Source organism: Anoplopoma fimbria, chromosome 14 (assembly GCF_027596085.1).
Source record: "Anoplopoma fimbria isolate UVic2021 breed Golden Eagle Sablefish chromosome 14, Afim_UVic_2022, whole genome shotgun sequence".
NCBI lineage: Eukaryota > Metazoa > Chordata > Actinopteri > Perciformes > Anoplopomatidae > Anoplopoma > Anoplopoma fimbria.
This window is the reverse complement of record NC_072462.1, coordinates 2319234-2335085: the sequence shown is the minus strand read 5'-3', so window position 1 is coordinate 2335085 and position 15852 is coordinate 2319234. Positions and strand designations below refer to the sequence as shown.

The 15852-nt window shown below is 36.0% G+C and overlaps 1 protein-coding gene across 1 annotated transcript in view; it reads left to right on the top strand.

The window, feature by feature from the left end:
* Positions 1–2595: 2595 nt before the first annotated feature.
* ttc28 (tetratricopeptide repeat domain 28) overlaps positions 2596–15852 on the top strand; it is a 109957-nt gene continuing 96700 nt past the window's right edge. The window contains 2 exon segments of the mRNA XM_054612335.1: positions 2596–2857; positions 9912–10277. Of these exon segments, the coding sequence (XP_054468310.1) occupies positions 2828–2857; positions 9912–10277 (396 nt within the window). The 5' untranslated portion in view covers positions 2596–2827.

Here is a 15852-nt window from a genome sequence, read left to right as displayed (position 1 = left end):
TTTAAATCTGTAGAAAACAAAAGTGCAAGAACTACAATTGCTGTAAGCTAATTTATTTTACGCTTTAGTCAGAGAAACATTATGTCTGATGTTAAAACTGTACATTTGAAGCTAGCTGGTTAGCCTTGCTTAGCATAAAGACTGTTGGCGGGTAGAAACAGCTAACGTTAGCCTCTGTCCATAAAAGAAAAACGACCAACTAGCACCTTTAAATCTTATGCTTGTTTAAATCCGTACTAAAAAAAAGTGTAAGAACTACAAATGCTATAAGTGTAAGAACTACAAATGCTATAAGCTAATTTATTTTAAGCTTAAGAAAGAGCCAGGCGAGCTGTTTCCCCCTGATTCCAGTCTTTATGCTAAGCTAAGCCTTTAGATTCATAAATCACTGATAAATACGACAGCGGGATCAATCTTTCCACTTTAAAAATAAAAAGTCTCCCAAAATGTTGAACTATTTATTAAAAAAATGAGTATTAAATTATAATTATTATAAGTATTAAAAACACAATTTGCTTTTTTGCCATTTAGACAGCAAATGTTACATGTGTTTAATTATTTATTGTGTTGTCTGTGTTTGTTTGACTTAATAAAAGTACAAAAAAGAAAATGTATTTATTTGTATTTTTTTTTTAATCCACACAAAAAAAAGTATTTATTTGTATTTTTTTATTAATCCACACAAAAAAAAGTATTTATTTGTATTTTTTTTTAATCCACACAAAAAAAATGTATTTATTTGTATTTTTTTTTATTCCACACACAAAAAAAAGTATTTATTTGTATTTTTTTTAATCCACACAAAAAAAAGTATTTATTTGTATTTTTTTTATTCCACACAAAAAAAAGTATTTATTTGTATTTTTTTTTTAATCCACACAAAAAAAATGTATTTATTTGTATTTTTGGTTTTTTATTCCACACAAAAAAAAGTATTTATTTGTATTTTTTTTTAATCCACACAAAAAAAAGTATTTATTTGTATTTTTTTTTATTCCACACAAAAAAAAGTATTTATTTGTATTTTTTTTTTTATTCCACACAAAAAAAAGTATTTATTTGTATTTTTTTTTTTAATCCACACAAAAAAAGTATTTATTTGTATTTTGTTTTTTATTCCACAACAAAAAAAAGTATTTATTTGTATTTTATTTTTTTTTTATTCCACACAAAAAAAAGTATTTATTTGTATTTTTTTTTAATCCACACAAAAAAACTATTTATTTGTATTTTTCTTTTTTATTCCATACAAAAAAAAAGTATTTATTTGTATTTTTTTTTTTAATCCACACAAAAAAAAGTATTTATTTGTATTTTGTTTTTTATTCCATACAAAAAAAAGTATTTATTTGTAGTATTTTTTTATTTTTTTTTCCACACACAAAAAAAAGTATTTATTTGTATTTTTTTTTTATTCCACACAAAAAAAAGTATTTATTTGTATTTTTTTAATTTATCCACACAAAAAAAAAGTATTTATTTTATTTTTTTTATCCACACAAAAAAAAAAAAAATGTATTTATTTGTATTTTTTTTTTTATTCCACACAAAAAAAGTATTTATTTGTATTTTTTTTTATTCCACACACAAAAAAAAGTATTTATTTGTATTTTTTTTTAATCCACACAAAAAAAAATTTATTTGTATTTATTTTTTTTTTTTTTTAATCCACACAAAAAAAAAAAGTATTTATTTGTATTTTTTTTTTTAATCCACACAAAAAAAAGTATTTATTTGTATTTTTTTTTATTCCACACACAAAAAAAATGTATTTATTTGTATTTTTTTTAATCCACACAAAAAAAAGTATTTATTTGTATTTCTTTTTTTAATCCACACAAAAAAAAGTATTTATTTGTATTTTCCACACACAAAAAAAATGTATTTTTTTATTCCACACAAAAAAAAAATTTGTATTTATTTGTATTTTTTTTTTTTTTATTTGTATTTTTTTTTTAATCCACACAAATTTTTTTATTTTTTTTTTAATCCACACAAAAAAAAAAAGTATTTATTTTATTTTTTTAAAAAAAAAAGTATTTATTTGTATTTTTTTTTTTCCACACAAAAAAAAGTATTTATTTGTATTTTTTTTTTTATTCCACACAAAAAAAAGTATTTATTTTTTTTTTTCCACACAAAAAAAGTATTTTTTTTAATCCACACAAAAAAAAGTATTTATTTATTTGTTTTTTTTTATTCCATACAAAAAAAAAGTATTTATTTGTATTTTGTTTTTAATCCACACAAAAAAAAGTATTTATTTGTATTTTTTTTTTTAATCCACACAAAAAAAAAGTATTTATTTGTATTTTTTTTTTTTAAAAAAAAAGTATTTATTTGTATTTTGTTTTTTATTATTCCACACAACAAAAAAAACAAACCACCACCATAATTGAATGTACTGGACTCTCATGCATAGCAGGAGTTGAGCTGCTGTAATTGATATCTGTCAGGTAACTCAACTCCCCTCTGACGTCACGAGGAGTAATTGAAACCTTGCAGGAGTTTGCGGCCGGATCCCCGCCTCCCTCCCTCCCCGGACAGACGCTCCGCAATGGGGAGGAGACGCTCGGCTGTGGGAACATGGCGCACTTACTCCGGATCAACTTCCCCACAGGAAAAAGTTTGGATGCCCGCTGCATAGCATGCACAATCCTCCCCAATAGACTTATCGATTAAGAAAAAGCGGATAAAGTAGAATACTGTGGAGGAGGAGGAGGTGGTGGGCTCTATTTGATCTGTATCTTATTGGATTTGGTGTTTTCCAGTAATGTCCTCACTGGGATGAAAGTTTTTTTTGCAGCTGGATTTAGCCGAAATCAGGATGGAAAAGCAAAGAACGAGGAAAGAAAAGGTAAAGCTGATTAAACACAGTGGGACTGGTTTTATTTACTGGTTTCACTGGTCCGGGCTGCAGAGGGATTCCTGCAGGAGGCTGAGAGAAGAAAGAAAAGTGGGTTCAGACTCTCATGATGAACTGGCATCCTGTAGGATTTATTTAGAAACCTCTGGCTGGAGTTTGCACACATTAAACCCCCCTCTCCATATTAACAAAGTAATATAGCTCATTGTTTTCTCTATTAATTGATTATTTATTAATATAAAAGCTCTAAAATATAGTGATAATTGTCTTAATGACAGTGGTGGAAGCGGTAGTGACTCAAGTAAAAGCAACAGTGCAGAAATGCTATGCTACAAGTAAAAGTGTACAACTCCTCTGAAATAAAAGTAGTATTAACAGCAAGTATTAAAAGTACTAGATGGGCCCTTTTAGAGAGTTATTATATACATTATATCATTGGGAAAGGTGGAGTAAAAAGTACACTATAGAAGTGCAAAGTAGCATAAAATTGAAATACTCAAGTAAAGGTAAAGTACCTCAACATTGCATTTAAGTAAATGTACCTCAGTACTTTCCAGCAGTGCTTTATAAGCAGTCCATGAACTCAAAGTACTCATTTATCTATTATGTATGACAGAGAGAAACATCACTTTTGAGAGGCAGGAACCAGATAAAGGACTGAAACCATCAGTCGGTTATCAAAATATTAAATTAACTTCCTGTTTATCGACTAATCAATTAATCAGCTAATCCTCTCAGCTCTAATCAAACATCTTACCAGCAACATGACATAATTATAAACACCAGGTTAAGTTTAGACTCATACAGTTGTGGAAAAAGTACTCATATATTTTACCAAAGTAAAAGTAGCAACACTACAGTGTAGAAATACTGTATTAGTATAGCATCAAAATATACTTAAAGTACCAAAGTAAAAGTACTTATTATGCATAATGGGCCATTTCAGAATATCATGTATTATATTACTAAATGATAGTTATTGTTGCATTTGTGTGTTATTAAGATTACAGCTGCTAAAGGAGGAGCAACTAATAACTAATAACATTGTGTTGCCTTCAATGCCTCTCGCTTATATGAACAGATCAAAGTGTTGCGTTCAGGAACACAGTTTCCTCTCCTTCAGGTACTCAGCCCCCGGTTCTTGTCGTTGTGTCAGTGTGGTTCTTCAGGAATGTTCTCCCTTTGACCTGGGCTCAACAAGAGGCCGAGAGCGGTGAGACAGGAGTCAGGGGAAGTGTGTGTGTGTGTGTGTGTGTGTGTGTGTGTGTGTGTGTGTGTGTGTGTGTGTGTGTGTGTGTGTGTGTGTGTGTGTGTGTGTGTGTGATCTTGGAAGGACTCGGACAGGACGTTCATGTTGTGTTCCTGTGTTGTTTTTTGTCCTTTTTGCATGTGTGTGTGTGTGTCTGCAAATTCCCATTCAGACTTATTCTAAACTACAAATACTGCAATTTTGAGTTACTTTCACTTTACTCTAGATAATACCTTTTCGAGTCAAATATTGTACTTTTTTACCACATTACATTTTATTTTATAAGTGAAGTTACTCTGCAGTTTCACATGATTATACAAAATATAATCAGATATAAAAATATTAAGACTTTAATGTTTCTTAGGGGCAAATTACAGAGCAGTATATAAAATATACTACAGAGCAGTATATAAAATAATGTGAAATATATATAAATAAATTAAAAGTTGGCCCACATTTATCAGCTGCATTATTAAAGGAATAATGATAATAATGATAATAATGATAATAATTATAATAATTATAAAAAAAAGAATGTTCTGAAATTATCTTTTTCGGCAAAGTACTAATTATATATATATATATATATATACATTAAAAATATTTTTTGTTACTTTTAGTAGATTTTGATGCAAATACTTTTGTACTTTCACGTAAGACACATTTTAAATGCAGGACTTTACTTGTAACAAAGTATTTTTCCACCGTGGCATTACTTCAGTAAAAGATCTGAGTAGTTCTTTCACTGCTGCATTAAATTATCATTTAAGATGAAAAACTACGGTGAAATTCCAGTACATTTAAGTGTTTATGTGTGTAGCGCTGCAAATAACAATTAATTCAATTATTGATTATCTTGTCAGTTACTTTTTTGACTTTTTGTTTACCACAGTGGTTCTCAGCCTTTATTCCTAAACGGACCCCTTTTCTATCTTTGATTAAAGTCAGGACCCCTCTCTATATTTAATTGATATCTAATATTATATTCAATGTATAACAGTTACAGTAGAGAACAACTGATGAACTGCACATGAACCCATTTAGATAACGCAATAACTGCAGGAAGATTGTGTAAAACAAGCAAATAGGATGAAATTTGTGCAGATTTTTTATGTGAATATTGAATCAAAGATGAGTTATTTTTAAGAACAATCGTAATAGTCTTTTTTTTTGAGAAGGAGCTATGATGAATATTGTTATTTGAACAAAGGATCAAGTGAGTGCTGTGGAAGGTGTTGCTTCCAGAGGGGCTTATCGGACCATTGTGCAGTTTCCCTTCAGCTCTACGGAGCTTTATTTAGAGTTTCACCTCATTGGTTTTACGGCTAGAATCGTTTCTGTTTTCCTTCGCTCTCAGTGCTCTCATCAGTGGTGTTTTGGCAGCAAAGGCAGCTGTTTTCAGAGGAAAAACTCACTGTACACTACCTGCTCAAAGGCAAACAGAACGCAGTAATGGTGCTACGCATCATAAAACTCAAGGTTCGGATTGTAATACGGATCAGAGTCACGGATTGGATCCCAGATTGGTTAAAAATAAAAGAGGAAAAAAGGATCAAATATAACTTTTAGATCCCTGATCATGAAAAACACATAATTCAAATTATAAGGAAATAAAATATTGTATTTTATGGATTTAAACAGATCTAGTCATCAGTAGTTTTAATGATGTATTATAATCTGTTTAGAGCTAGTGTTAGGACGTTAACAGCTCATAATTCATCTCTAATCATGATAACGTTATAATTTACTTTCAGCCAATACTCATTTTCATTGAATAGACCCTGAACACATCATAATGTAACTGAATGGAATCTCAATACGTTAGCTATTAGCATTAACGTTACTAGCTCTCCTCCTGTGGATGTAAACACAGATTGGTTGTTTACAATGTAACATTATAAGACACCAGAGACTAGAAAAGCATGAATGCTGATATACTGATCGCATATTTTACTGAATATTGGTATTAATCTGCAGTTCACACAATAAATATCTTTCTGCAATCCATATTTGTTGGAGTTTAGCCTTTCAAAAACAACATTTTCTCTCCCTGGGCCATAAGTTGCCATAGCCCAGAGGTACTTAAAAGCAACTGATTACCATATTGATCATCATCATAAGAACATTAAGGCAGCAACAACAACATGCAACAGAAAGACCACCAATACAAAGAGACGCTCTGCGTGGAGGATCACTGCTGCCGGCACACAGAGCTCAGACTTCTGTTTAAAGAAGTTTGTAACACAACAGTGTATACAAACTACTCCGTAACATAAACTGTATGGTTGAAAAAGTCTCAGTAATTTCTCTTCTTGCGCTCTATTAACTGTGTTCTAGTTGTGCAGTAATAGGCTTAGAGGTTTACATCTTAGTTCCACACACATGATCTGTGGCTTTCTTTGTTTATTTCAGCAAACAACGCCCCGGTAAAGCGCTGCTTTATATGAAGTTATAAGTGTTTCATAACTATATGACACATTCATGAAACGTGGTGGCGTGCTGGAAAGAGAAGATGAAAAATGGCCGCAGTCAGAGAACTTGCCACTGAGGACACTTGTTTTACTTCATAAGTTTAGACGAGTTTATAAGCAGTTCTTGATTTCCAGGGAAATGTCCTGCTCCATTTTACAGATGCAACTAATGAATATTTAATAGTATTGACTAGTGTAAGCTGCTACTAAATCATTTTTCCAGATTAATTGAGACTCAGTCTATAAAAAGTCAAGACGGTGCACTTCACAGTTGATGTCTTTGAATTGCTTGTTTTATAAGATGGACAGATCAAAACTAAAAGTGAATCGACTGAAAGAACAAACTGATTATCAACATCAGTGATTCAGTTTCTGTCAATCCCTTAAACTCTACTGAATTTAAATGAAACTTACAGGAAATAGCATTTTAAGTTGGTGTAATAAACAACTAACTAGATTCGTGAAATTTGGAAAAAAATCGAAATATTTCAAGAGATTTAAAATAGTCTCTGGTCTTTTGGGGGATTTTGACTTTGTCCTCAGTTCTTCCAAAACCCTGGACTCTTAATTTAAGAGTCAGGATCAGTCCACTGTTACCCAGAGCTCAGAGGAGAACGTACAGTTAAGACTTAAATCTTGCTTTTAACAGCAGCTTGATTGTCTCCAATGAATCTCATGGCCATCTGTCAGAGGAACACTTAATGAAACGAACCAAACAGTGAGTAGAGAGGTTGTTCAGGTCTCAGAGCGCACCGCACCTCAAGAAATTAATCTTTTATATTAACGGGATAAAAGAGTAAACGAGCCAAACTGTAGATGCACAATGGGGAATGTGTTGTTTGCTCCAGAAAACCTGTAAATAAAGAACAACTAACAGAGCTCTGCTGTGTGTTTCCAAGTGACTTGTCCTGCACACGGACCTGTGGAAGAAAGTTGTTCAGGGCTGATTATCTGCTAGCTGTTGCTAAGCTAGCTCGCTGCAGCCGTTTAAGGTTCTCTAGGTGCTTTATAAATACTGTGAAAGTATAAAAATGTTCAATGCACACAGCCCGTTTCTAGAAACTCTTTCCGGAGGGTTTCTGGACTCTTTCCGGAGGGTTTCTTAAAGAGACAGGCGCTAAAACGTAGTGTTTCAGATAGAGAGTCAATACAGGTGCATTCAGACAGACAGTGTGAGAGAAAGAAAGGTTTTTTTGAACATTTAAAGAAAGTGTAAACATATCTGGTAGAAACCCACAAAACGTCTACATTTGAACCTGAAAATGAGCATGATATGTCTCCTTTAAAGTCGCCATTGGCCGACAGAACTGAAAATTACAAGTCTTTCTTTGTCTACTTCAGAAGGACGTCAGGGGCCTATTTTTGTTTCAAAATTATTATAAATGATGAGCGGTTATCATTGAGTGATTATGATTGTAATCTGCCTGTGCAAAATGTAAGAATTTCTTCCCAGCAGAATTTAATTCCTGGCAGTGTAGAGGAAGCTTTCAGACAGTATTTATATTTTTATCATCTTTATTTAACCGGTTAAGTCTTGTTAGTATCAATGTTGATTTAATTGTCACGTGACTTCGGAACTTATCTAGCGACACTTCCGTAGTTAATTTAACCCAAAACCACTATCTTTTCCTCAACCTCACCTATGTTTTTTGCCTAAACTCATCTAAATTTCTTCCTGTTAAGAGGGAACTTTATTTCGAAAAGACCGTATGCATGTAAGGAGCACAAATTGACACGTGTTGCTGGACTTTAGTAGGAAATTGCACACAAAATAAGTAACACTTTTTGTAAGATCTCATGCAAAGTGCTGTATATGTTGCAATATTTCAGTGTGAAGCAGGTTTTACTGGAACATGTTGAATGTTGGAACGCACTTGTTTTTGTGCACTAGTATCCTCAAAACAGTTACATCTAAGTAAACTTTCCTTGTGTTAGCTTGAAGTGGTCTAAACCTGCTGAGAGTAGATTCCTGATGGCGTCTCTCTGCATTCGTTCTTATGTCACTCTCCTGAGACTTTGCTAACTTCCTAAAGTTTTCTTGCAGTTTGTGTAAAGTGAATCATGTTGAGTGCGGCTCCAAACAGCCTCCTGCTCAAAGCCGTCGGGGTGATGCATTTGCAAGTTTTAGGAATCCCTCCAGTCTGCATATTTTAAGTGTGTGTGTGTGTGTGTGTGTGTGTGTGTGTGTGTGTGTGTGTGTGTGTGTGTGTGTGTGTGTGTGTGTGTGTGTGTGTGTGTGTGTGTGTGTGTGTGTGTGTGTGTGTGTGTGTGTGTGTGTGTGAGGGGAATAAAGAGAGAAAATGAAGGCCTTGGTGTAAGCTCTGGTGAAAGGACAAATTTGGAAACACCAGATCAGGGAGGGAGGCAGCGTCTCGACGTTAAAGCTGCAGAGAACAAACCTCAGAGAGCACGTTTGACACAAAGTTTGAATGAGAAGAACAGAAGCCTCATCTGACTGTCTGAGTCTGACTTTCCTTCTTCTCTCTCTCTGAGGAATTCACAACGTTACCACCGAGCAGAAAAAGTGCACGCAGCAGTTTGGTGTCCCATTTGCCAGAAACTATAAAGCATCGTATCATGCAAATCAGGCTGCTGAAGTTTCAGTGTCATCCAGTTATTTTTTTAATAACTTGTATAACTGCAGCAAAAAGCACATTCACTTGCTGTCTTTCTTGTTTCAACAACAAGATGGGCAAAAGGCCTTTTCTCATTTGGTCAATAATTATATTTCTCTCTCAATGCAAAGTTGACAATATTCAGTTTAACCTGAATGGATCTTTGTGTCATTGTAATTTTTGAACTTTTGTATTTCTTACAATTAAGCTAATAATCCTTTTTAGTTGTTGTATTAATTGGTGATGATCTTAGTGATCAATGAATGTCAAAGACTCGTCTATTTTTCAACCATTTATTGCCTTCATGTTGGCCTTTTTGGAGTTGAGACATAAATTACAGGTTTTCATGATGGATTTATCTACAGATTATTTTCTGCATTAACCGATGAATTGTTTTGTCTATGAAAAGTAAAATAAAAAAGCTTCCAGAGTCTAAACCAGGTGGCAACCTCTGGTTCTGCAGAGTGAAGCTTATGCAGAAGTGTCTTCAAGCTGCATTCTCTCTACTGTCCATCAGGGGGCGACTCCTCTGGTTGTATAGAAGTCTATGAGAAAATGACTCTACTTCTCTCTTGATTTATTCATATTGCAGTTTTCCATTATGAAAATAGCTTCTGTTGATTGTCTGATGGGATGTTTGTTTTACCTCCAATGACGATATAAACCAGTCTCTTCTCCTTGTCCTCCCACCTCCCCTTTCTGCTCCTCAGTTCTCTCTGTTTGGTTCTCGCTCCACCAGCAGGACCACCAACCCTCCCTCTTCCTCCTCTTCCTCTTCCTCCCCCGTGATCCCTTCAGCCCTGCCGGTGAAACAGGTCGACCGACAGCCCGCCCCCCCCATCCCGTCCGGCCTCAGCAAAGCGGAGTTCCTGGAGCGCGTGCGGCGCAGTAACCAGGCCTGCCAGCAGGGGGAGTACGCTCTGGCGGTGCGTCTCTACAGCGAGGCGCTCACCGCCGACCCACAGAACTGCATCCTGTACAGCAACCGCTCCGCTGCCTATCTGAGACTGGGTCAGTACAGCACCGCTCTGGACGACGCCGTCAAAGCTCGACTCATCAACCCCAAATGGCCCAAGGTAAGAGCCGCGACCCCCGGTGACCCCTCGCCGATGTAGCAGAAGAGTGGATGTTTCCATTAAGTGGATGTTTGATGGATGTTTGATGGAGCCTGCCATCTCAGTTGTGGTGTATTTGTAAAGAAATAGGAAAACGCTGACTTCTAGTTCCACACGCGGCCAGGCATCAACCTCCTTTTCTGAAAAGTGAATCCAAAGCTTCAAGTCTTAAACCTGCATTCTCTCTCCTGTCCACCAGGGGGCGACTCCTCTGGTTGTATAGAAGTCTATGAGAAAATGACTCTACTTCTCTCTTGATTTATTCCCTCAGTAAACATTGTAAACATGAGTTTATGGTCTCAATCTCTAGTTTCAAGTCTTCTTCAATACAGCATGATGTTCATTTAGTAAATGATGTGGCTTTATTTTTCGTGGGTATATCTGGGAACACTGTGTGGCTGAATCAATATGTCACACCTCTTTGGAGAATCAGGAGTTCATGCACAAGTGAAGCATCTCAGATCACCTGATGCTGGGTATCATTGTTTGCTTTTTACGCCTGTGTTTGGATGACAATCTTTAATTGGCTGCTCTGGAAAAAAAGCAAGTCCTTATTTCCCGTCTTTCCCTCCCGGATCCTGTCAGACAGCTTGTTGTGGTGAAGTTTTGATTGTCGCCGGTGTTCTGGAAGTTGCTGAATAGTCTTTGTTTGTTTGTTTGACAAGTGCATTTGAAATATGGACAGCACACACACACATAACTCAGCATAGTGTGTAAATATGCTGAGTTAGGAGATCCAGCGTGATGACAGAGAGCTGAACACAGAGACAGACTGTTTATGATGTTTGCAGATGCCTTCAGAAGCTGCACATCGTTAGAGGAAGACAAATAATAAAGACGCAGGGTTGAACAATACGAAGATATACACTGTGAGACAAAAGAGGGTTTCTCATCTATCTGATATTTTGTTATTATAGAGCCGCACTGACTTCACTTAGGTGACGAGGTAGCAAAAAACAATGTCTCCTTGTGGTGGCATGTATCAGCAAACATTATATACATCTATATTTAATTACTTGCATGGTGATATTGCAAAAAAATGAACTCATAGTTTTAATTTTCCAGGGATGTGTGAGAGAGAATTATTAAAAACTTGTATTTCCAGCAGATTTACCAGAGAAACATCGAGTACTTCTTTACACTTGAAGTGTCTCTTTACATCTACCACCAAGTGAAGGATGGTGAGAGTCTCTTAAAGCCATTCGGAAGGTGGAGGAGTGGATGGGGGGGGCTACCTCCGTCTGGACGTCTGGGGCCGGGGCCAGCATCGACTCCACTTCCTTTCTCTGTGCGAGAGAATGGACGGAAGTGGTGTTTTGGGTGTGTGTTTGGGTGTGTGTGTCTGTGTGTGTGTGTGTGTGTGTGTGTGTGTGTGTGTGTGTGTGTGTGTGTGTGTGTGTGTGTGTGTGTGTGTGTGTGTGTGTGTGTGAGCGAGAGAGCTTTGCACGGCTGTTATTTTGTTTTTCAAACCCTGGCGAGGCCTTGGCCCGAGTTTGGCATTTAAAGACAATAACAGAGGCAGCATTCCTTGTGTGTGTGTGTGTGTGTGTGTGTGTGTGTGTGTGTGTGTGTGTGTGTGTGTGTGTGTGGGTTGCATAGCGGCGGTGTCATTGCCGCTGCATTCGCCGTGGGTCAACTGCAAGGTCGAAACTAATGAAGTAGCGATGAGAGCGAGTCCTTCAGAGAGCGACGCTTACTTCTGCCTCAGCTCTCTCTTTCTGCTCTCTGCTCTGTTTTCTTTTATTCTCGTTTTGTTTAGCCTCCCACAGTTTGTCCCGTTGATGCTCGCCGTCGACTTCTCTGTTGGCACAACAGGCTCTAACACACACTTGCTGTTTCACACACACACACACACACACACACACACACACACACACACACACACACACACACCACACACACACACACACACACACACACACACACACACACACATCTCGGTCATGGGAACAGAAGGGTGTAACTGGTCAAAAGTCGTATTTGTTTGTGTGCTTATCTGGATAACGACACGGTGCAGAATTACAAAACTTCTTTGCATTTTAATGTTGTTTTTCTGTCGTTTTGTGCAGCTTTAGCTTCTTTTTTTTTGGGTCGGTGCATTCAGTGTGAAGCTTTGAGAAAAGCCTTTTTGTGTCTTTGTGATTCAAATGAAACTCGCATCACAGAATTAAAACTGCAGCCGGAGCGAAAAGCCTCTCTTTTGACACGGCTGACTGTTTCTCTCCCACAGACCCGACTGTTTTTTGTGTATGAATGTTTGCTGTCATCCGCACACTCGCTCTGTGTGGTTTTGTGAAGATGTTAGGTACTTTCAAAGAGGATTTCTTTCCCACATACAGGTGCATTTATTCAGATCTTTAAGCTCATAGCAGTCTGGGAAACTTTTGCCTCTCAACATATTCTGCTGTACTTTTTGGTCTCACAAATAAAGATGTCTGTTTGGTGGAAGCACCGCTGATCTGTTTTAGGATAAGCAAGCTTGAAGACATTACATCCTCAGAGTGTAAATTGAGGTGAGGTCCATTTGGTGAGGTCCATTCTGAGCTCTTTAAGCACTCAAACCTGCATGATGGATTTTTTTTGGACCACTTTGGGTCAGCTGGAACAATTACCATTAATTTTCATGAAATTCTGAAGGATTATACCTTTAAATCCTATATTCTCTCTCTTTTAGCTCCATTTTTGGTCTCCACCACCATTTTTTGTCTCTTTAGCTGCTAAATGCTCCACTATGTTCACCAGCTAGTCTCTAACTTTGTCTGTTTACTGGATGCAGCTGAAGAGGTAGTGTACAGTTGGTTTTCTACGACTTTTTCTTCTGAAAACAAGACTATGAGAGCGGTGAGAGTGAACCAGAGCAGTAAAGATAAAACAAGCTGAAACTCAATATGAAGCTGCAGATTTAGCTGATAATTCTCTGCAGGTTTAACGCTTTCACGTTTGAAATAAAGGCATAAATTGACCCCAAAACAATCCCCAAAAAGGTAGAATATAGAGATTTTTAAAAACTCTTTGTTGTACTATATTCACTATTTCCTGCCATTCTGTTGACAAATACACAATAGATTCATCAATAGATTCATCATCTGTAAATACAATAAATTATTAGTTGATAAATTCTTGATAATCCACATTTCATTGCTTCTTTCTAGTCAAGAAATAGTCCCTATAAGTAACAGGAACATTATTTCTGGTAAAAAATGGAAAACTGTGAGCTTATTTATTTAATATAACTTTCATTTATCCTGGATGATCACAAAGAGATTTAAAATCTCATTTTCTCTGCAAAGACGGCAGCATAATGAGTTTCAAGCATAAAAACACAATTATCATTAATATTACATTTGAGAAAAGGCAGATATGTCAAAACCCGACCAGTCTGGCTAAACATTTTTTAAGTAAGTGAGAAAATATATGTTTTATTGTGATTTAATGTGCCGATCCTTTTCATCATGAGGTCGTGAGTCAGAGTTAACATCATAAACATTCTGCTCTGGCACTGAGTGAAGCTGGAATCAATGCCGATCATCAGTAAACAAGGTTTTCTCCGCTCTGAAGTGGAGGCCAACCAGATGGCAGCCAGCTACGCCTGTTTACCCAGAAGGCCGCGGGGTCGGCTCAGGCTTCCCCTGTCATTAAGGAACTCCTCTCCGACCGCACGCTGCAGAAATATTACCAACATACGTGCAGAGAGAGAGAGAGAGAGAGAGTCTCTGGATCCAAAACGGTCTGTGAGGAAGGTTCCCCACATGAGTTCAGCAGCGTGTTATAATCTGAGAGAAGGTTCAGTCTCTGGTGTTTGGGTTCCTCCACCGGTCACGTGACTTCACCCCAGACCACGTTGATGTGACGGAGATGTTGTGTTCGTGCTACGTCTGGATGGTGTCATGCAGAACTCGGTGTAATCAAGGACTCTCTGCAGAGCATGTGTATATAGATATGTATAGATATTTCACTTTACACACTTTCTGAACTCAATACGACACATTTTGTCGGGCTGTAATGACACCCTTTTTAAATTAACTGTATGTGCACATTTAAAGTGAAACAAATAGTCTATTAGATAACAGCAACTTTTAACTTTTTGACTCTTATTTATTTTGTCAGTGGAGGTTGTAAAAATGTAAATAGTTCAATATATAAAGCACGTTGAGCCTTCAACAACATGGGAAAATGTTGGATAAAAAGTTTACATTGTTTTCCATTTTTTGTAAATGAAAATATCAAAGAAAATTCAACTTGCAGTTTTTTCTTTTTTTATGATTTATGGCATTGTAAGTGTGTTATTCTGCACAAAATATATTTTTGAATGCCCTTCGGTTTCATATACCACATTATTCTCATGATTTCTTTATTATAAGGTATTACCTCATATTTAGGACAAAACATGTTTTGACATTACATTTTAAAACCAGATTTTAACACAACCTCTTCCAATTTACAGCAACACTCAGTTTTTGTCTGCATGCATGACTAGAAAAGTCGATAATGTGTGAAGAGTCCCTTAATTTCCTTTCGCGATAAATCCAAGTAGAGAGTCTGGGGTCAAACGCCTTCCAGTATATTAGTAAAACCTGCTTCATTTAGGGAGTCTGTCATTTTATAACAATTGTGTCCAGGATAGAATGTAATTTAGTGCTAATTATAATGAAAAGAGAGACAAAGTTCAGATACAGTTATTTTAGTTAGAATTGAGCTGTGTTAATCTTTTAAACAGTTGTTGGCTTCCTTGAAGGAAATGCTCAATGCTCTCTCTCTCTCTCTCTCTCTCTCTCTCTCTCTCTCTCTCTCTCTCTCTCTATATATATATATATATATATATATATATATATATATACTTGATGTATGTATAATTGTGTGCTTGCCTGCAGACAAATAGCAGCTGACCTGCTGTGCACTAACTAGGAGACTCTACGTTACGCAGCAATTAGTTGGAATTAAAGGTTTAAGTTTGGTTTTCAGAAGTAGAGGGGGACGACGACAAGAAGTCACAAGTTCCTCAACAAAAAAACTCTGACGACAACAAAAGAAAGAAAATCCTAAATATGTGACGGCCGGGTTTATATGTTAATATCAATCTAGCAAATTACATATTAGAGAATCAGTTGGCTTTCCAAATAAATAAAAAAACGCATGTAAATTGCAGGATTATTTAAACACTATCATCACTTAAAAAGATCTCTTTACCTCATACTTTATGATGTATAGATATTGTATTTGACTCTGTGCTTTATTGACTTTACAGTGTCATATTTTGGGAGAAAATTTACCATAAATAATAACATGCATTGAATAATCTATGTGATGTCTGCAGGTTTTGGAGTTTGTAAAGCCTGATTACTGAACGGTTGAACTTCCTCCTCTCTCTTCTCACGCTGGACATTACAAAGATTCTGTTTAGAAACATTACAAATATGTGGTTCAAATCAATGATTTTGTCATGTCCCTCTTATCCCCAGTGGAAATTGTGCACTTGTTTGTTTTAAATTAATTTATGGTGGACTGTAATGGAAATAGTTGCCACGACAGCACCAAC